Raw genomic sequence first — 21,779 nt, 5'->3', positions numbered from 1 at the left:
TCCGGTGTCCTTGAGTATACCAGAATATCGTCAATGAACACCACAACAAATTTGTCCATGAATTTCATGAACACTTTGTTCATGAGGTGGACGAAATATGCGGGGGCGTTCTTTAGTCCAAAAGGCATCACTGTAAACTCGTATAACCCATATCTGGAAGTGAATGCTGTCTTGGGGATATCTCCTGTCCGTACTTTCAATTGGTGATATCCCGATCTCAAATCAATCTTTGAGAACACCTTGGCTTGTGCGAGCTGGTCAAACAAATCATTTATCCGTGGCATCGGATATTTGTTTTTGATGGCGACCATATTGAGGGCTCGATAGTCTATACACAGTCTCAGCGTCCCATCCTTTTTCTTGGCGAACAACACAGGCGAACCCCATGGTGAGGAGCTGGCTCGAATAAATCCTTTGTCCAATAATTCCTTTATCTGCTTCTTCAACTCCACCAATTCTGAGGGTGCCATTCTATAAGGTTTCTTATAGATGGGCGCGGTGCCAGGTGCTAGTTCAATGCTGAATTCTATCTCTCGGTCTGGTGGCATGCCTGGTAGTTCTTCAGGGAACACATCAGGAAACTCGCATACCACTGGAACTTTTCTCAGTTCTGCAATGTCCATTTTGTTCAGTTTTGGTTGCTGTGATCGTGGCCTTTCTTGAGCGGAAACCCTTATTGTCTTGCCGTGATGGTGAGTGAGAATCACTGTCCGATTGAAACAGTCGATGAATCCTTTGTTGGTGGTCAACCAGTCCATCCCTAAAATGACATCCAGTCCTTTACTCTCCAACACGATGAGATTTGCTTGGAATTGTAGTCCTTCGAACTCAGTGACCACTCCTTGGCAGTAACCCTGAGCGATTTGCTTATTTCCGGGGGACTTGATGATCATAGTTTTTTCCAAAGGAAGTATCGGAAAACCATGTTGTAAAACAAAACTCTTCGAAACGAACGAATGGGAAGCTCCAGAATCAAACAAAATCGTGGCAGGTACTGTGTTGACAGGGAACGTACCGAGCACGATGTCTGGGGCATTCTGCGCTTCTTCCCTGGTCACATGGTTCAGGTGACCCTTCTTGTGGTTGTTGTTGGGATTGAAATTGTTGCGCTTGGGGGCTGGATTGTTTCCACCATTGTTTGGCTTGGGGGCCGAGTTCCTTGGTTTTGGGCACTGTTTAGCATAGTGCCCCTCTTCACCACAAGCATAGCAGGTGACCCCTGGATGGTATGTGTACTCCTTGTCTCTGGCATGAAACTGTCTGACGGGCCTTGGATCAGCAGTCGTGGGTCTCCTTGCTTCTGTCCTTGGAACCTCAGTCTTGCTTCGGTTGCTGCGGGCAAGAGTCGTCTTGTCCCTCTTTCGCTTACGGATATCTTCCAGACTACGGCGCTCATTCTCCAAGGTAATGGCCTTGTCCACCAGAGTCTTAAAATCCGGAAAGGTGTGTACAATCAGTTGGGATCTTAGTGCTGGTGCCAGGCCGTCCAGGAATTTTTTCATCTTCTTGTTTTCTGTCATGTGTTCGTCGTAGGCGTAACGAGATAGCTGGGTAAACTGACCATTGTATTCTGTCACTGACATGCCTCTCTGCTTCAGGTCATCAAACTCTCTCTTCTTGATTTTTATGATGCTCCTGGGGATGTGTGCCCCACGGAAGCCTTCCTTGAACTCTTCCCAGGTGATGTTGTGTTCACTGGGATGCATGTGTAGGAAGTTTTCCCACCATGCTGCAGCTGCTCCAGTAAGGTAGTGTGGTGCATAAAGCACCTTCTCATGATCTGAACACTGAGCAATAATCAGTTTCCTTTCAATGTCACGAAGCCAATCATCGGCTTCCAGCGGCCTATTGGTGTGAGCAAAAGTTGAGGGGCGAGTCTTCTGTAACTCAGATAACTTGGAATGTGGTTGATAGGGCTCACGGTGGTTTCCCATATTGATGACATGATTCATCATCTCTTGGTGCTGTTGCTGGCTTTGCTCGAAGAGACGGCATACTTGAGACAGGGCTGCTTCGCTGTCTTGTTGACTGGACTGTCCCTGAGTGAAGTTGTTGCTAGTCTGTGTCCCATAAACTTCTTCTGGCTGATTGGGCATGGAGCGAGTCCACGGACGAGACATTTTTCCAGTCTGGGGTATTATTTTGCAAAACCCATGAGAAAAATTGTGTAGCACAAGGAAAATCTTGCAAAGGCAACAATTTAAAAGACCTCAAGGTTTTTAAGAAAACATAAACGATTATGCACGGAGAAGAACCGCTTAGCATATATCTTACACGCGAAAAGCAAACACACGATACAGCACTCAGGATGTGCGTACACATTCCTGACATGTTATTTAGACTAGCGTACTCCTCCGGAAGGCAGCAAACACACCAATACAAACTAGCGTACAGAGGAAACACATCATACAAGCAGACATAACGCGCGGCTACTCGGTGCTCTCAGTCGGAGATGGTGAAGATTTCCTTCCCCTTGCCGATGGCAAGACTCAGCGGTCCAGGAGAATCAACCTCCACCTCCTCTCTAGCTGGCTCTTGGCGCGTAACGCTGCGCTGCGGTGATGGCGCGGGAGCGACAGGTTGTAGAGCGGGTGCGGCAGGCGGTGCAGCTCTGACTTGAGTAGGAGCGATGACTCGGTCGAACTCCTCAGTGGTAGGCAGACGGCGAGCAGTGGCTAAAACGGCCGGTGCATAAGAGGCTGAAGATGAGACGAATGTCAGAGGCGGTGCTGTGTGAAGAAGCTCCTTCCTGCAGGCAGGACCGCCCCGGACTAAGTCCATGCGGGCAGCCACAAGATCGTCCACGAGGTTGTTGAAAGACTCCTCCAGGGCCTTGAGATACTCCACAACCATCTCGATGGCTTCATCTCGCTCTCCTCGATGGCAGGCGAATGCATAGTGACTGGTGTATGGCACATGGCATGGGAGGTAGCGGTAGCGACGAGTCTTCATCGTAGGAAGGATGTCCCGAAGACGAGCTATCGCCTCACGGGCAGCCATCTGCATGGCATGCCTCTCCGTAGGCATGGCCCTTCCCACAAAACGGAAGTGGCGAGCTGCAGAGCGTCCTCCCTTGAATTGCACCACAGCTTGGTGCATAGACACGTCGTCACTGAGCTTGTGCTGGTAGAGCGTGAACTCCGGGCGAGTCGCTGGCCCGATCGCGAGCTTGGTGATGGAGACGAGGAGCTTGACAAACCCCTCGGGCACGTTCGTGAACACTCGATTCTCACAGCTGCTGCCAGCCATCTACAAAAGTAGGCAAAAATTCTGAGTAGTCATGTCATAAATTTATGATGACCAACAGAAAATAGCTACAATTGCAAAATGCTGAAAAAGCGCAAAAGACGCTAATAACCGATTAGCAATCGCACCTAGTGGCTTCCTACAATCAGCCTGGCTCTGGTACCAAGCTTGTCACGACCGGTTTTTCAATAAAATAATTATTGAGAGACCAATCCCTTTTACGGACCAGTAAGGAAGAATTCCTTCTCACTGGTAGACAATATCTTGGTCACAGAAGAAAAATACCAGGAGTACTGAATATAATACAAGGTTGAGCAGAGACTGCCCAACAATTTATTACATGCACGCCGATAAAACAAGACGGCGGATAGGGTGGCATAACTACTAACTCACGATAATAACGGTGGTGGAAATATCACCGCGAAGCGAGTGATATGACCCCTGAAGACTACAGCTCTTCGAGCGTCGGAGTGAGGCTCGAGGAGACTTATTGCGGGTGGCGGAAGCGTATATAATACAAGTGACCAATATCCGGGATCGCGCAGGACTGAATGGGACTCCTCTAGGCGTCGGACACGCTATCAAACTCTTCATCCAAGAGATCGCCTTCGTCAACATCTGGCCAAATCAACAAGCCAGGTGAGTACTATGAAAGTACTCGCAAGACACTTCGGACATAAGATATAACAAATGAAAACATGAAGCATATGAACAAGTTAACGAGTGCACTCAGACATAGAGATAATAAATACTGGGTGCCAAACGAGAGTCTGAATGACTCCTCGAGAGGAAACTGCAAGAATAGTAATACTGGTGCCAAACGAGGGTCTGAATGACTCCTCGAGAGGAAACTGCAAGAATAATAATGCCACAGTCGGGCGTCGGGGCGACACCACATAAAGGGCTTATAACAGGAAATAAAGGCAGTGCATGCCACAGTCGGACGTCTGAGCGACATCACATAAAGGGCTTATATTGCAAGTAATATACAAAACATGTCACAGTCGGACGTCTGAGCGACATCACATAAAGGGCTTATGTTGTAGCTTAATAATACAGTAGCTCGAGAACATAAATTATCACCAATATGAAACAAAGATAAGGTTAGTCCATTCGCAGGAATAACAATTAAATTGGGTTTTACCACTTAAGCTTGTTCACCGGGAATATATTTCCACGAGGATAGATAGAGATGTACCGATTACTCTACTTGATCATGGATACGATGACTTGGAAGGATTTGACTCTGCAGAGTTTGTACTTAACCACAGCCAACGGATTTCAGTAGTCACGGGGACTAGTTCCGTTTACGGTGTTTTGGAAGAAACACGTCTAACCAGTACACACCCATTCAACATTCCGAAGTCAGGGATCACCCTCGGCAACGTTCAAGAAAAACCTTGAGACGGGGAGGCTACAACCTCGCGTAGCATGGGATCAAATTTCTATACGCGCGCTCTAAGGGGGTGCCCCCCCTCTCGGTCCCAACCGGAAACACCCATGCCCCCTGACCGGATGACTGGCTTTAATCCTGGGCCAAGGAACCATCATCCCGGCCCCTCTGTTTGGTGTGTACACGGAAAGAGGTTACCAACTTACTAAACCGCATCTTGGCAAAGAAACACGTGGTAGCACGGAAGGGAAAAGAACGATAACGTGACTCCGTCCACGTTAACGTCGGAAATTGTCGGATGACGCAAGGCTGGTATGCTACAACAGTACCACCTTGCAGCCCTTCATGTCACCACATGATTAGGCCATCTCTCATCAGAGATCATCGCAACTTTGGAACATGTGGGTAGTTGCCTCACAAGCCACGAGGTACTCACCGACACTCATATGTCCCGCACAAACTTTCACGCAAACATGCAAAACACCTATCATATCAAAGGTTCAAACATGCTTGCCTGGTTCGGAGAAGTCGGAGTCTAGCTCGGCGAAGTTCGCGGCTCCGTCACCTCTTCCGGAACCTACGGCATAACGAAAACGGGCACTAACGTGAAAACCAACGCGCACACAGAAACTTCTCCAAAAATTTTCCAAATAAATCCCATAAAAAACTAGACAAAATTTAAGACTGTCAGAAAAAGAATCACTCAAAAATCCCTTTTTATTAAAAAGTTATAAAGGTTTCTGTCCAGGGACTCATCTGTAATGAAACAGAAAAGTTCCAGGGTTTAAACTGAGAAAACAGAAAACGCTTCGGACAGAATGCGCCAGTTCAAAAGGGAAAGCGTATTTTGCCCGAAGGCGCCAACAGAAAACGGTTTGAGGGAGAATAGAACAGAGGCTGACATGGGGGTCCACATGTCAGGTTTAAAAAGCTCGCCGGCGCCCGCAGACTGCGGTGGACGCCGGCGTGGAACCACGGCGAGTCAGGAGGATCGGAGGGTACCAAGAGCTTCAGCGTGTCCTTCCGCGTCGGTGGGTGGTGGACTCGACCGTCGGAGAGCACCACGTCGACGGTGACACTTTCTCCGGCGGACGGCGGCTCGGGTGATGGTGGGGAACTCCGGTGGTGAGCTGCAAACCTCGAATTGAAGCGCGGGTCGGAAGAGTGGATGCATAGGGAAGCTACTGGCAAGAGATGGGAGGCGGAGGTGCACGCACGGGAGCGAATCGAGCTGGATCCCGTGGCGGGTCGCGGCGGCCGGAGTTGAGGAAGGAGACCTCCTCGGGGCTCTTCCAGTGGCTAGGCGTGCTCTAGGTGGAGTGCATGGATGGTGTGGGTTCGAGTTGAAGCTCGGGGCCTCTATTTATAGGCGGATCGAGGGAGTGGCCGTGAACGGAGAATCTCCGGCGAGCAATTACGGCGATGTCGTGGATGAGCAGGTGGTTTAGGTGGCCAGGCAGCATCAGTGAGGTGCACTGGTGCCGTTCCCCCGCAAATCTCGGTTGGTCTTGGCGTAATGGCGCCGGTCCACGGTGGGGTGCCCGCACGGGCACGTCAGCGGCAGAGAGCGCGCTCCGCGCCCTGCGGTTCACGACGAGAGTGGCAGCGTGTTCTGGGGAGTGGAAGGCCACGCGGCGAGCTCCGTTGGCTTGGGCGGCGCTGGGTGGCGCCGTTTGCGCCGCGCCTCCCTCTGGCGGCCGCAAAGCCGCTGCTGGCGTCGGTCACGGGGCGGCGCACCTCTTCATGCTCGTCGCCGACGTTCGCAAGGCTCCAGGCGCTCGTGCAGTGCAGGGACAAGGGGGAGGGGACGGGGAGCAAGGCGACATCGGGGCACTGTCGAGATCGACAACAAGTTCTGAAGAAAATGACAGTAGCACTGAAATGTTCTCTGAACTTTTCTGAACCTGATTTTGACAATGCACTGCAGGTGTTCGACAGAATGATTTGGCAATGAGAAAAAATTTCCTGGGGCTGGGACTTGGTGAGGTGACCACTCAATGCACCCAGAGGCTGCCTGATTTTACTTGGAATTTTTGGAGAAAGATTTGAATGAATTTCACCAAATTTGACAAATCTGGTCCAAACTTGCAGCAAGTGTAGTTTGAAAAATTTGAACTGAAGATCAGTGGATCTCCATGGATCTTGGTTGAGGGTTCAAAGGACTAGGAAGGGGAATTGGTTTGGGGGCAAAAATCAAAGCAGAGATGGTAGCTCCTTTGTAAATCTCCAAGGGCTAGGATAGAAGGCAGGAATTTATTTGACAAGTTTTAAATGGAAAAATAATTATATGGAGAGGTACAACTTGCTGGATTTGATGCAAAACATGATCCAAAGATGAGGGAAGGTTTAGGAGAGTGGATTTGCACTAAGGCCATGGCAAGAGGGAATTGTTGAAAGTGGTAAAGGACTATTCCAAAAGCCATAGTGCAATTTCAAAGAGATTTTCAAAAGGCATTTTTCTCAAGTGAAAAGTATTTTGTCTTGAGTCAAAATAAAAAGGCAAGGACCTCCAAGACCAAAAGTAAGTCTTGGGTGAATCCAAAATAAAAGACTCTTGCCCAAAAAAAATATAGAAAGGGAGGTTTCTTTGGAAGAAAAATTTAAATCACCTCCCTCAAGTCAAATAAAATCTTTTGAAAAATCCAAATAAAATTTTGGGTGTCACAACTAAGGAATTTTCTCGATTATGGAGGTGGAAAAAGAGTTCATCGTAAAGGGTTACGTCGATGCAAACTTTGACACTATCCAGATGACTCTGAGTAGTAAACCGGATTCGTATAGTAGAGCAGTTATTTGGAATAGCTCCAAGTAGCGTGTGGTAGCTGCATCTACAAGATGACATAGAGATTTGTAAAGCACACACGGATCTGAAAGGTTCAGACCCGTTGACTAGTAACCTCTCTCACAAGCGAGATATGAACAAACCCCATGGGTGTTGGATTCATTACAATCACATAGTGATGTGAACTAGATTATTGACTCTAGTGCAAGTGGGAGACTGTTGGAAATATGCCCTAGAGGCAATAATAAAATGGTTATTATTGTATTTCCTTGTTCATGATAATTGTCTATTGTTCATGCTATAATTGTATTAACTGGAAACCGTAATACATGTGTGAATACATAGACCACAACATGTCCCTAGTAAGCCTCTAGTTGACTAGCTCGTTGATCAATAGATGGTTATGGTTTCCTGACCATGGACATTGGATGTCATTGATAACGGGATCACATCATTAGGAGAATGATGTGATGGACAAGACCCAATCCTAAGCATAGCACAAGATCGTGTAGTTCGTTTGCTAAGAGCTTTTCTAATGTCAAGTATCGTTTCCTTAGACCATGAGATTGTGCAACTCCCGGATACCGTAGGAATGCTTTGGGTGTACCAAACGTCACAACGTAACTGGGTGGCTATAAAGGTGCACTACAGGTATCTCCGAAAGTGTCTGTTGGGTTGGCACGAATCGAGACTGGGATTTGTCACTCCGTATGACGGAGAGGTATCTCTGGGCCCACTCGGTAATGCATCATCATAATGAGCTCAATGTGACTAAGGAGTTAGCCACGGGATCATGCGTTACGGAACGAGTAAAGAGACTTGCCGGTAACAAGATTGAACGAGGTATTGGGATACCGACGATCGAATCTCCGGCAAGCAACATGCCGATAGACAAAGGGAATTGTATACAGGATTGATTGAATCCCCGACATCGTGGTTCATCCGATGAGATCATCGTGGAACATGTGGGAGCCAATATGGGTATCCAGATCCCGCTATTGGTTATTGGCCGGAGAGGTGTCTTGGTCATGTCTGCATGGTTCCCGAACCCGTAGGGTCTACACACTTAAGGTTCGGTGACGCTAGAGTTGTTATGGGAAATATTATGTGGTTACCGAAGGTTGTTCGGAGTCCCGGATGAGATCCCAGACGTCACGAGGTGTTCCGGAATGGTCCGGAGGTAAAGATTTATATATGGGAAGTCATCATACGGTCACCGGAAGTGTTCGGGGGTATGCCGGTATTGTACCGGGGCCACCGAAGGGGTTCCGGAGGTCCACCAGGAGGGTCCACCTGCCCCGGAGGGCCTTATGGGCTGTAGGTGAAAGGGAACCAGCCCCTAAGTGGGCTGGGCGCCAACCTCCCCCTAGGGCCCATGCGCCTAGGGTTGGAGGAAACCCTGGAGGGGGCGCCCCCCTTGACTTGGGGGGCAAGCCACCCTCCCTGGCCGCCGCCCCTCCCACCAGATGGGATCTAAGGGGCCGGCCCCCTCTCCCTTGCCCCTATATATAGTGGAGGGGTGGGAGGGCAGCTGCACCCCTGGTCTGGCGCAGCCCTCTCCTCCTCCAACTCCTCCTCCTCCTCCGTAGTGCTTAGCGAAGCTCTGCCGGAGAACCACGAGCTCCACCACCACCACGCCGTCGTGCTGCCGGAGCTTTCCCTCAACTTCTCCTCTCCCCATGCTGGATCAAGAAGGAGGAGACGTCTCCGGGCTGTACGTGTGTTGAACGCGGAGGCGCCGTCCGTTCGGCGCTAGATCGGATCTTCCGCGATTTGAATCGCTGCGAGTACGACTCCATCAACCGCGTTCTTGTAACGCTTCCGCTTAGCGATCTTCAAGGGTATGAAGATGCACTCCGTCTCTCTCGTTGCTAGCATCTCCTAGATTGATCTTGGTGACACGTAGGAAAATTTTGAATTATTGCTACGTTCCCCAACATTAGGGATAAAGTGAGGGTCTGGTTGGGTCACTCATTTTTGACCGGGCACTGACCGGGGCGGGCGTTTCAGACGTTTAGGGAGAAAGTAGGGGGGGGGGGGTCGGCAGTAGATGCTGTAAGTTATTAAGAAGCTAAGAATTTGATAGATCAGTCTATGGCCCTATTGTTGAGGAGGTAAAGGAGTCCATGCGATCAACGGAGGAGTTCTGTGTGGCACGGGTGAGACGCTCGGCTAATGGAGCTGCTCATTGGCTAGCGAAGGAGGCTTGTGCGAATAGTTTTATTTTATTTGACTCAAAACATGTTGAGATGAATGAATACAACACAACCCACTTCACCTAAGAAAAACTTTAGTTAGAATGGGTTTTGTTTTATTCATTCATCTATCTGAGACTAAAACGTCACAAATACAATCCAGATAACATTATTGTGTTTGACAGTAGATGTGTGTTAGCTGATTATTAAAAAATATGTTAACTGAGATGACATTGTTCTTAGTTATTTAGCTCCGTAAGTAGAATCTTAAATTTTATCAAAAGTCCGTCGCAACGCACGGGCGTTCTATTAGTACTACGTAGTAGATGAAGCGAAGAGTTGCCATCCCATCAACGTGGGATTATTTTTGGAATCAGGGAACAATGCCGTGTGGGCCTTCCCTGCGCCCCGCACCCCTGATTTCGTCAGGGCTTTGGCTGCGCCTTTTGCCGTCTGTACACGTGCTCCAGCCAGTTGGGTTGCTGTGTTACGCCGTCATATACCCAGTATATGTATACACAGAATTGATTTGGACGAAGTGTCTTCGGACAGGCGCACACTGCTGATCTTAATATTTGCCTTCGGTTCTTACTGTTTCGATCTAGAATACACATAAGAATAACACAGTCCAGCCGAAGATAATTTACCAGGGAATTAATATACGAGGAACATATCTAATTGAAAAGATATCACCTGATCATCCCATCGATCCACGACGATCACCTAGCAGGCTCTCAACGAGAGCACCAATGTCGATTCAATATCCGGCATATCTCGTAGTAGGGGTCCTAAGCTAGGCGTCTTGGAGCGATGGTAACATGGACACGGAGTTTTACCCAGCTTCGGGCTCTCTCGAAGAGATAATACCTTAGATGCTGCTTTTGATTGTATTCATATGGGTGTAGTACAGAGTACATGTATCTACCACGAGATTGTAATAATGAATATGAGATTGTCTATTGACTAGCCTGGCCTCGCTTTATATAACACACCGGAGGCCTAGGGTTTTAGGAGAGTCTTTGGCTTGGACGCCAAGTCTTGTGGAATTCTTCTTGTATGCGGCATGGGTTGTCCGAACTGGCCCAATAGTGAACCGTCATGGGGGTCGTCGGCCCGATCTAGCTGGTTGGGAGACGACGTGGTGAGTATCCCCTAGTCCAGGACACCGTCAGCGACCACGGTCGGCCGTTGCTTATAGTTGTAGAAAAATGTGCGACTGGTTCTAGCTCTTTGTCACCGGCGGGGTCTTGGTCTTCAACTCCGGTGTCGCCCTAGGTTGCAGCATACGTCGTTTCCGGTTGTAGCTCCCGCCGTGGACGCTTCTAGCTTGCTGCACCCCCACGGTCCCGCTTCTGGTCTTCAAGCTCCGACAAAAATGTCACCCGTGGCCGCCGTGGTCGGTCGCAGCAAAATCCGTGGCCGTTTGTAGCACCATTGACGCCGGTTCTAGCAAAAAACTCATTGCACCAAAAATCGCCACCTCGTTGTAGCACCGAGTTCCAGCCGGTTCCAGCATCCCCTCGCCGTGATTCCAGCATTTTGCCACCGTGGTTGCAGCAAACGTCGGCGTGGTCACCGTCGGGAGTTGCGGATTCCAGCATCTCCCGCCCATGGTTCCAACGTCTGCGCCATGGATCTAGTATCCCCACTCCACGGTTGCAGCACTGCTGTCCCCATGTGGTTACCATGGAAGCTCGGACACTACTCATGGTCGCGGGAATTGCCAGATGCAGTTCTAGCTTCTGGGCATGGCAGTGCCAGCATGTTAGGTGCATGGTTGCAGCACGTGGCCCGTGCGAAGATGCAGTTGTGAATGGCCCTTGGCGTCAATGGTGGAGAAGGAGGGGAAAAGGGGAAAGGCTTGCCAAGGAGGTAGAAAAGTAGCAGAGGGGATTCGCCGGTGGTGGGGCTCATCGGAGCTTGGAGGCTGCGGCGCTAGCAAGAGGTGAGGAGGCGAAGCAAGAGGACGAGCGCTCTTGGGGAAAAGAAAGCAAGTTGAAGAAAGCGGTAAGGATGTGCGTGAATTGTGTGGATGAGTGGTACAGGGATAAGAACGTGGGTGGTGCGCGTGCGACCCACAAACGCAAAGTGTGTGTGCATGTGTGCGAGAGAAAAAGAGCGGGCGCCACCGGACGATTGAAACGTTTCCCAATTTTTGTGAACTAATTATCTCTCTTCGTTATTGGTCTCCCCTAGCTACAAGGGCGTGACTAGGTCTCAGTTAACTAAGACTTAACCAAGTGTCAGTCAAGTGATATAACATGTAAAAAAAATCTGAGAAGAAAAGTTTACACCGATGTCAATGTAAGATCTCACGAATATAGCATCGACTAAGACATAACCAAGTCCCAGCTGAATAAGATTTAGCAACACTATTACAACAATGCATCAACCTCCACCGCGCTCCGACGCACCCTTTTATTTTTGAGAAAATATGTTATATAACACTGTTTTAAATACTATTTCCTTATTTGACACCGCAAAACTTTTAATTCCCTATCTAACACTGTCTAAATTTTATGTTATTATGACACGGCCGTCCATTTTGAGCCTTAACGGTGTCAAATGATACCTGAAAAGACCTATTTTCCCCTCGCTGGTTTGTGACCAAAATTTTGCGTGGTAGTTTAGCTTTAGCATGTGACTATCTGGCGGATGTTCGACACAATTTTGTATCAAACAGAAATTAATTACTGAAATTGTTTCTTGAATGCAGAATATATGGGGAAGGAAACATGCCACAGTACATGCATCCAACGGGCAGCCGAGGCCGAGGCACAACCTCGAACCCGGTGTTTGTCAATGTGGTCGACTGCATGAACTCTGGCCCGCCAGCCACCATCACGACCAACCGCGGCGCTCCGCACAAGCTGTCTCAAAGTGTTTGTTCCCTGTATGGCCGAATACACGTAAAATTGTGGTCATATATCACATGAGGGGCTAATAGTTATTTCCATATGTCATTTAACACCGTTAAGACTCTAAATGGATGAAAGTCTTATAAAGAAAAAAAATCAGTGTTAAATAAGACAACAAATTTCAAGACAGTGTTAACTAAGAAATTCTCTCTTTATTTTTCATCCAGGCTTTTTGTTTGGAAAAGGAGGGACAAAAACCTGGCTTATTTTTCAGCTTAGGAATTTTCTAGGGCTGTTTAATACTATCCTTGAGCAAGCTCTGGATCTCCGCCGCGAACTTCTCCATGGCCATGGTTGGCAGTGCGACCGGCACTGCCACCGCGTCCGTTCCGTCGCTGGTCTTGACAGCCACAAAGAAGGCATTCCCGAACTTGACGCCAGAGGGCCCGCCGTACACCGGCTCGCCCCACCCGAAGTCCACGCGTTGGAACCCAACGTGCCGGAGGTCAGACAGAAGGAACATATTTGCCCTGGCCAAAGGCGGCCGGCCACGGAGCACCAAAAGGTCCGCCGTGGAGCGCATATACTCGGGGGTCACCGACGCTTTCGCCTCCCGCACCTGCTCCACCACGTCTGCCAACGAGCAGCTGAGCAGCGTGCCGGCGGCCATCACCACGGTGACGTACGCGCAAGCGAAGCCGTAGTAGCCGGCGGGGAGGCTCAGGGCGCTGCTGTGCCTCCTCACGCTGACGACGGTCACCAGCCGCGCCTCCTCGTCGGACCAGAGCGTCCTCAACGCCGCCGTGCGGGCGTGCCACAGCACCGCCGCGAGCACCTCGAAGCTCGTTGCCCTGTCTCGGAGGTGAGGCGGCATGACTTTCTTGATCGCGGCGACGTCCGAAGGGCCGAACACGAAGGCGCGCCTTACAATGTCATCCTCCTTTGGTGTCTGCGTCCGAGGCACTGGATCATACTCGCGGTGCGGGAATGCAGGCGTTGGGGGGCTTCGCGCGTCAAGAACCTCGCGAGACCAGGCAGGTGCGACGGTCGGCGCAGGAAGGCCTCGAGCGAGCTCGGCGACGGCGTTCCGGAACTGTATGAACCCCGCGGCGTCGCACATGGTGTGGTTGAAGCTATGCCACACGGCGAAGCCGCCACACAGGAGCCGCGTCACCTGACCATCGGCAAGAAAAGTTGTTAGCCTCAAACTGTGCATGGATAATGTGTCATGTGTGTGCTCACGTGCAAATGTGAAATCTGAAATGCTTACCTGAATGATCACCAGGGGGCAGTTGAGCAGAGCGCTGGAGCCATCCACCTCGAAGCAGAGCTCCTCAATCCACGGGAATGGCGGCATCAGCCCGGGCACGTCGGCCTCGAGATCCGCCAGTCGCACGTCAGCGTCCGCCTCGACGAACGTCACCCCTTCGCCGGTGCAGTCGACGGCCAGTTTCCGGTTCTCCACCTCCAGGAGCCGTCCGGCGAGTGGGTAGTAGTGCACCAGCGCCTCGGACAAGGCTCGGCGGATGATGTCCACGGGGTCGCCGCGCGCGAGCCCTCCGCCGCGGTAGAAAAAGATGCCGCGGATGTGCGACCGCAGCTCGTCTTGGTCGTCGACGTCGGAGAGGCGCTTCTTCTCGCGCGGTGTCGTCGGCGAGGCTGGGCCGACGAGCACGGGCTCTCTCCGGAGTACGATGAAGCTGAGCGTGGACATGACGTGGGTGTTCTAATTTTGTTCGGTTGTTTCTGCATGCAAAAGGTATCAAGTGTCCGGAGTCTTGTGCCAATGTACTGCGCCGCTCGTTCCTAATCCATTACTGTACTGTTACACCTTTGTCAAATGCCTCGGACCAATCGTTCCTAATCCATGTACTGTACTGTTACACCCCTTTGTTGGGAAACCGGGGCCACCACGATGGTGGCGGCGGCTAGCGTACGCATCGCTAGGGATAGCCCCTCCCGTTTCCCCTCTTTACGTTAAGTGGATACTTATCCCTTGACCCCTAGTCCCTATATAATGCAACGAGGAGCCATCATTGTAATATCTGATCATTGATTAATATAGCTGGTCTCCTCCATCTCTCTGTGTCATTTTACTTTTCGCGCGTTCGACTACTTCGACTACTTCGTCTACGACGCTCGCCCTCGCTCCGCAACCTCGGACTGGACTCGCCGGCGGAGTTGCGGAACACGTTATCAGCACGCTTCGCTCCATCAACTCTCCGTCAAACCTGCATCACGCAGGCTTTCGTCGATCCCGCGGAGGTATAAGATCCGATCCCCACTTTTTGCAAAAATGGATTCCTCTCGTTACTACGATTCCGTTTTTGCGATTAGATTATTATTCGGATTTGATCTACCTATGATGCGGATTTTCCTCCCAAGAACCGAGCGGACGAACACGTCGCCGACCAATGTCGATGTTCTTGGACTACGAGGGAATTGTTGACTGCACTATAGGGAGTCGGTACAGATCGCGACCCAGATGGTCGCGGTACCGCCGCAAAAGCACCAGATGTGCAATGCGCCGTCGGAGTTCCGGACGAACACGAGGAAGATCCGCATCCCGAGGCCGGCGTCCAGATGACGCCGTACCACGCCATCAACGGCGTCGCCTTGGCCCTGCTGGCCACGCGCCGTAGCCCTCTGCCGGCCGCGACCCCGCTGGTCACGCACGCCGCGCCGCGTCCTGCTGCCGCCGCCGCCGCCGTCTCGGTGGCCGGCTCGACGCCGCCGCGCCCTGCTGGCCGTGCCGTGCCCTGCCTCTGGCCGCACCGCGCAGAGCCACTGGCCGCGCCGCCGCCGTGGGCGCGCCGCTCCACTGGCGCGTGCCTTGGACGCCGTCGGGTGGCACCAGGCCCCGCCGCGCGAGCTGGCCGGCCCTAGGCCGCCGCCGGCGCGTGCCTTGGCCGCCCTCGGGTGGCACCAGGCCCCGCCGCCGGCGCGTGCCTTGGCCGCCGTCGGGTGGCACCAGGCCCCGCCGCGCGAGCTGGCCGGCCCCAGGCCGCCGCCGGCGCGTGCCTTGGCCGCCGTCGGGTGGCGCCAGCCCCCGCCGCGCGAACTGGCCGGCCCCAGGCCGCCGCCGCCCCCTGGGCGCTAGGGGAAACCCTAGCGTCGCTGCGGGCAGGAGCCGAGCGCAACACCTGGGCCGACCCGCTGGCTGTTGGGCCGGATGGGCCGCGGCCGTGGGATCCCTCCATAAAAAAAAGAAAAAAAAAGAAGAGGGGCGCCGGCTGTCGCGTAAAAAAAATTTGCGGTTTAGCCCCTTTAGTTTTCAGTTTTTGCGCGATTTTTATTCCTGCAGCAATATTTCGCGTAGAACCCCCTGGAACTGTCTGTTTTCGCTGAAAATGCGTATTTAGGCTTATAAATGCCTCGGGAATTCAATTTTTGGGCTAGTTTTCACATACGAGATGCGCTTAACATGCTATCTTTTGTAACATGATATTATTGTATGATTTTACTGCTGTAGATTAATTGTTTAGCACTCTTAATCATTTAGTAAGTCATATAATAGCATGTTTTAAATATTGGAACGTCATTTTATTGAATAAGTTTATCAACATCGCTTTGTGCAAAAGATTACCTGCTGTAATCTCATGATTTTTGCATAAATCGCAGATGGCCGGAATTGTCCACAAGGAGTTTCCTGAGTTGGCCCAGACAGGGCTGAACTACCTGTCATGGTCCTCGGACTGCGAGATCTTTCTCCAGGGCAAAACCCTCCTGAGGGCGATCGGTAAGGGGGCCCAGCTGGCCGTCACTGATCCCAAGTTCGAGACTGAGAATGCGCAGGCTCTGCACTTTCTCCGTCATCACCTGTCACCTACTCTGAAAGATGAGTATATGGCTGAGCGCAGTGCTTCTGGCCTTTGGACCGCTCTTAAGCAGCGGTTTGAGCGGCTGAAGTACACTGTGAAGCCACGTGCAGAGGCAGAGTGGATCCGTCTGAGGTTTGCGGACTTCAAGACGGTTGGGGAGTACAATTCGGCTCTGCACCGGATTTGTACGACTCTTCGGTTGTGTGGTACTGAGATTACCGACTCCCAGAAGATTGAGAAAACCCTATCCACTTTCCACCCCGACGCGGTCCAGTCCTCACGGAACTACCGCCAGGGGAACTACACGAGGTATTCAGAGTTGATTGACGTCCTCCAGGTGGCGGAGGCGCAAGACGAGGTTCTCAAAAAGAACTTTGTCGCGCAACCACTTGGGGGGAGTTCTCGCCAGGAGGTGAACGCTCTCAAAGTCCGCAAGCCTCAACAGAAGAAGAGGGGCCGGAAGGGCAAGAAGAAGGGCCCTCACCCCCCCGCCCCGGCTAAGCAGAACAAGCCGGGCAAGGGAGGGCAAAGGCCTCAGGACTGCTTCCGTTGTGGCTCGGTGGAGCATTTCTCCCGCCAGTGCCGCGCACCACAGGAGGTCGTTGATGCATATAAGGCTCGGAAGGCACGTGAGACGCACCTCGCCTTGGTTCAGGAGGGAGCTCCACCGGCGCCCATGGCGGCACCCGTGATGATTGCTACTCCCCCTGCTGCGCCTATAGAGGCGACCCCCGTGGTGCCCATCGCGGCAGCTTTGGCGGTCTCTACCGACGCCCACGTCGCCATGGAGGTTGACCACATGGCCGCCTCGGCGGCGCCGCCACTAGACATTGATGCTGCCTCCAAGATAATTTCTGAGGAGGATCAGCTCACTAGTATGGAGATTGCGGCGGAAGTGAATGGCTTCTTCACCGAGTCCACTTAGCATACCTCTTTGGTTATCATGATTCCGTGCTTTGATACAATAAAATTGAATAAATTCGATTTGGTTGTAAGCTCTATGAGAGCATAAACTTATTCTTTACTTTGGCGATTGGATGACATTTATTCATTTATTCCATTATTTATACATGATAGCATGTTATGTTCTGAGATGTGTGCATTTATTTTTAATGTATTTTCTTCCTCATTACATTAATTAGATGTCATATTTTAGAACGCGTGTGGCGCCCGAATGGAGGAAACGTGCCTTGCCGATAGCGCCACCACTCATACCATTTTACGAGAAACTAAGTACTTTGAGTCCATTAAAAAATCTCCGGGAAGTATTATGACAATCGCCGGCTGCGGTTCTCACATAGTTGGCTCCGGACGAGCCACTATTATACTCCCCATGGGAACAACTTTGATCATTAATGATGCGTTGTTGTACCCGGAGTCGACTCGTACTCTTTTGAGCTTTAGAGACATCCGCGCTAATGGTTTCCATGTTGAGACCGATGATGAAAACGGCAAGGAGTGCCTACTCATCACAAAGCGGGATGCAGGTGGTAAACATGTTATCGAAAGGCTTCCTTCGTTTGACACAGGGCTATACTACACTAAGATAGTAGCACCGCCCGTGTACACTACCCTCAAGACCGTCTTTAGAAGCTCTGAACTCTTCTGCCTCTGGCACGATAGGTTAGGCCACCCCGGACTTAGGATGATGAGAAATATAATTAACAACTCGCATGGCCATAATGTTAACGTGAAGAACTTCCCGAATCCTGATGATTTCGTGTGCTCCGCATGCGCTAAGGGGAAGTTAGTCATTAGACCATCGCCCCTCAAGGTGAGGGATGAAATCCCCGCGTTCTTGGAACGTATCCAAGGGGACATATGCGGTCCAATTCAGCCCCTCACGGGGCCGTTTCGGTACTTCATGGTGCTCATTGATGCTTCCTCTAAATGGTCCAATGTTTGCCTGCTGTCAACAAGGAACCATGCCTTTGCAAAATTGATCTCACAGATCATACAAATGCGGAATAATTTCCCGGATTATCGTATAAAGTCTATTCGAATGGACAACGCCGGAGAATTTACTTCCAAGGCGTTCGATGATTATTGCATGGCAATGGGAATCAAAGTTGAGCACTCGGTACCACATGTTCATACACAAAATGGACTTGCCGAGGCATTGATTAAAAGAATTAAATTCATTGCCCGACCGCTCCTTCAGGGTTGTAATTTACCAACTACATGTTGGGGCCACGCGGTGTTACACGCGGCTAATCTCATCAACTTTCGACCGTCGGCCTACAACATCCACTCTCCTGTTCAACTTGCGCAAGGGTCGGCACCGAAAATTTCCCACCTTCGTAGGTTCGGTTGCCAGGTATATGTACCAATACCACCCCCTCAGCGATCGGCGATGGGCCCGCTCCGTAAGTCGGGGATATACGTTGGTTATGAGACTGTGTCCATAATCAGGTATCTGGACCCCATGACAGGAGACTGTCACACGGCTCGTTTTGCTGATTGCATTTTTGACGAGGATCTTTTCCCGACTTTAGGGGGAGAGAATCAACCCCTTGATGCTAAAAGTCGAGAAATCACGTGGCAAGCCACGGGGATCCACGCTCATGACCCGCGCACTGCTGAGACTGAGAGAGAAGTCCAAAAGATAATAGATTTGCAGTCTTTAGCAAATCAACTGCCCGACCACTTTAGTGACTTAAAGACTGTGACAAAATCGCATGTGCACGCGCGCAATGCACCGGAAAGGGTTGAAATACCGAAGAAAAATGATGGTATGCCCGCTCCCGTCCAAAGGCCTAAAAGGACGAGAAATCCGGCTTCTCAAATCCCAAGTACTCGGGGACGCCCGACGAAAAAGGATAAGAGAGATTTATCACAGCCTGTCGCCAAAGTACCCCAAATTGAAACGGGGAGCCAGTCGAGACCTGGCACAAGTACGGAAAATTCAGTGCACGAAATTCCGGACTTAAACTTTCCCATAGGGGAAACACCCAGCGGAGATGTGAGCGCACACATCGGCGCGGGAAATCTAAAGGACCTTGCTCCCATAATGGGAAATTTGGTAGAGCAAGTGTTTGCGCCAGATGCGCTCCATGACGAAATGGCCATAAATTATATTTATACGGGGGAGTCCCTGAACCGAGCAACGGTGATTGTCGACATCAACTTTGCTACGAAAATTGCCTCAATCATAGATCTTGACCCTGAGCCTAACACGCTCGCTGATTGCAAGAAAAGGTCGGATTGGAAAGATTGGCAGCAGGCAATTACTGCCGAATTATTATCTCTCAACAAAAGGAAGGTGTTCGGACCAGTTTGTCGAACTCCTCCCCACATTCGCCCTGTTGGCCATAGGTGGGTTTTTGTTCGAAAGAGAGATGAAAATAATAAGGTAGTACGGTACAAAGCAAGGCTCGTTGCTCAAGGGTTCACTCAACGACCAGGTGTCGATTTTGAGGAGACTTATTCCCCAGTCATGGATGGAGTTACCTTTAGATACTTGATCTCGATGGCAGTAAACATGGGCTTGAAAATGAAACTAATGGATGTTGTCACTGCTTACCTATATGGTAACTTGGATTCGAACATATACATGAAGGTTCCAGAAGGTATCCCTGTTCCGAACCATGATAGAGCAAATAGGGGTCTATACAGTGTTCAACTTCAAAAGGCACTGTACGGACTCAGACAGTCTGGTAGAATGTGGTACAATCGCTTAAGTGATTTCCTTCATGAGAAGGGCTACACGAGCAATAAAGATTGCCCATGTGTTTTTATACGGCGATCCCAAGATGGATTCTGTATAATCTCGGTGTACGTGGACGATTTAAACATAATCGGTACACCTGAGGATATTGAGGAAGCGAGTTCCTACCTGATGTCGGAATTCGAGATGAAGGATTTGGGTAAAACCAAGTTCTGTCTAGGTCTGCAACTTGAACATTCCCCTGATGGGATTCTAGTGCACCAGTCGGCCTACACCCAGAAGGTGTTGGAAAGATTTGGATTTGATAAGGCATATCCTTCTAAGACCCCGATGGTCGGAAGATCTTTACAGCCAGACAAGGACCCGTTCAGGCCAAAGGAAGAGGGGGAGGAAACTCTGGGACCAGAGGTTCCTTACCTGAGTGCAGTTGGAGCACTCATGTACCTCGCAAATTGTACACGGCCAGACATTGCGTTCGCCGTCAGTTTGCTTGCTCGGTACAGTTCTGAACCTACCAAAAGACATTGGAAAGGTGTCAAGGACGTCTTCCGTTACCTGCAAGGGACCAAAGATCTTGGTCTATTTTATAAGAGGAATCAAGACCTATCTATTATAGGCTATGCCGATGCTGGGTACCTGTCGGACCCGCATGATTGCAAATCGCAGACTGGATATGTTTTCCTTTGTGGTGGAACTGCGTTTTCCTGGAAATCGTCCAAGCAAACACTTGTGTCGACTTCCACGAACCACTCGGAAATCATGGCACTATTCGAAGCGTCAAAAGAGTGTGTATCGCTTCGGCGGATGATCGGCCACATTCAGCAGACATGTGGGCTGAACACCATACAAACCCCTACCATTATCTATGAAGATAATGCTGCTTGTGTTGCACAAGTCCAGATGGGTTATGTGAAGAGTAACCTCACAAAGCATATTAGTCCCAAGTTCTTCTATGCACATGAGCTGCAACAGTTGAACGAGGTGAGAGTTTTGCATACTAAGTCCTGTGACAATCTTGCTGATATGTTCACTAAATCATTACCGGCATCAACCTTAGAGAGGTGTGTGCGTGGAATCGGTATGATGAGACTTAGAGAGATGCAAGGTTCAGGGGGAGAAACTTCATAAACTCGTTGCTAAAATCTCAATCCTGATGATCGAGTACTCAACTTGATGGTTGAGTGGATTGTACTCTTTTTCCCTTGAGTGAGTTTTCCTGATGTTTCTCACACGAGGTTTTTGACGAGGCAATTCGTGCAATACAACAATGTATACCATGTGCTCTTTCTCCATATTTTTTCCCACTGGGTTTTTCGGAGTTTTGAGGCATGGATATACGGATAATTACCCAAGGGGGAGTGTTGGGAAACCGGGGCCACCACGATGGTGGCGGCGGCTAGCGTACGCATCGCTAGGGATAGCCCCTCCCGTTTCCCCTCTTTACGTTAAGTGGGTACTTATCCCTTGACCCCTAGTCCCTATATAATGCAACGATGAGCCATCATTGTAATCTCTGATCATTGATTAATAAAGCTGGTCTCCTCCATCTCTCTGTGTCATTTTACTTTTCGCGCGTTCGACTACTTCGACTACTTCGTCTACGACGCTCGCCCTCGCTCCGCAACCTCGGACCGGACTCGCCGGCGGAGTTGCGGAACACCCTTCACCCTTGGGCACGTGTAGGCTCAGGTCATGGGTGCTGTAATCATCGAAACATTCTCATCAAGATAACAAATAACAATAATGCTAGACCTACAGAGAATACATAAATGATTTACTTAATTTTTCAAACTAAATTCTCTCTCTCCCACCTAAAT

The 21,779-nt window shown here is 50.4% G+C and overlaps 1 protein-coding gene across 1 annotated transcript; it reads right to left on the bottom strand.

Annotated features, from left to right (window-relative positions):
- Positions 1–12,649: 12,649 nt before the first annotated feature.
- On the bottom strand, positions 12,650–14,188 carry LOC123050101 (benzyl alcohol O-benzoyltransferase-like). The gene is made up of 2 exons (XM_044472941.1): positions 13,745–14,188; positions 12,650–13,648 (listed from the first exon to the last, which is right to left on the bottom strand). The coding sequence occupies exons 1-2, from the start codon at positions 14,186–14,188 to the stop codon at positions 12,761–12,763; spliced, it is 1,332 nt and encodes a 443-aa protein (XP_044328876.1). The 3' UTR covers positions 12,650–12,760.
- Between the last annotated feature and the right edge of the window lie 7,591 nt (positions 14,189–21,779).

The sequence above is a fragment of the Triticum aestivum genome, chromosome 2D, assembly GCF_018294505.1.
Source record: "Triticum aestivum cultivar Chinese Spring chromosome 2D, IWGSC CS RefSeq v2.1, whole genome shotgun sequence".
NCBI lineage: Eukaryota > Viridiplantae > Streptophyta > Magnoliopsida > Poales > Poaceae > Triticum > Triticum aestivum.
The sequence above is the reverse complement of the archived record's forward strand: the minus strand, read 5'-3'. Positions and strand labels throughout refer to the sequence as shown.

Coding starts and splice junctions, on each gene's coding strand:
- LOC123050101 (XM_044472941.1), bottom strand. CDS start 14,188: ATGTCCACGCTCAGCTTCATCGTACTCCGGAGAGAGCCCGTGCTCGTC. Junction 13,649..13,744: donor GCCCCCTGGTGATCATTCAG/GTAAGCATTTCA, acceptor GCCGATGGTCAG/GTGACGCGGCTCCTGTGTGG.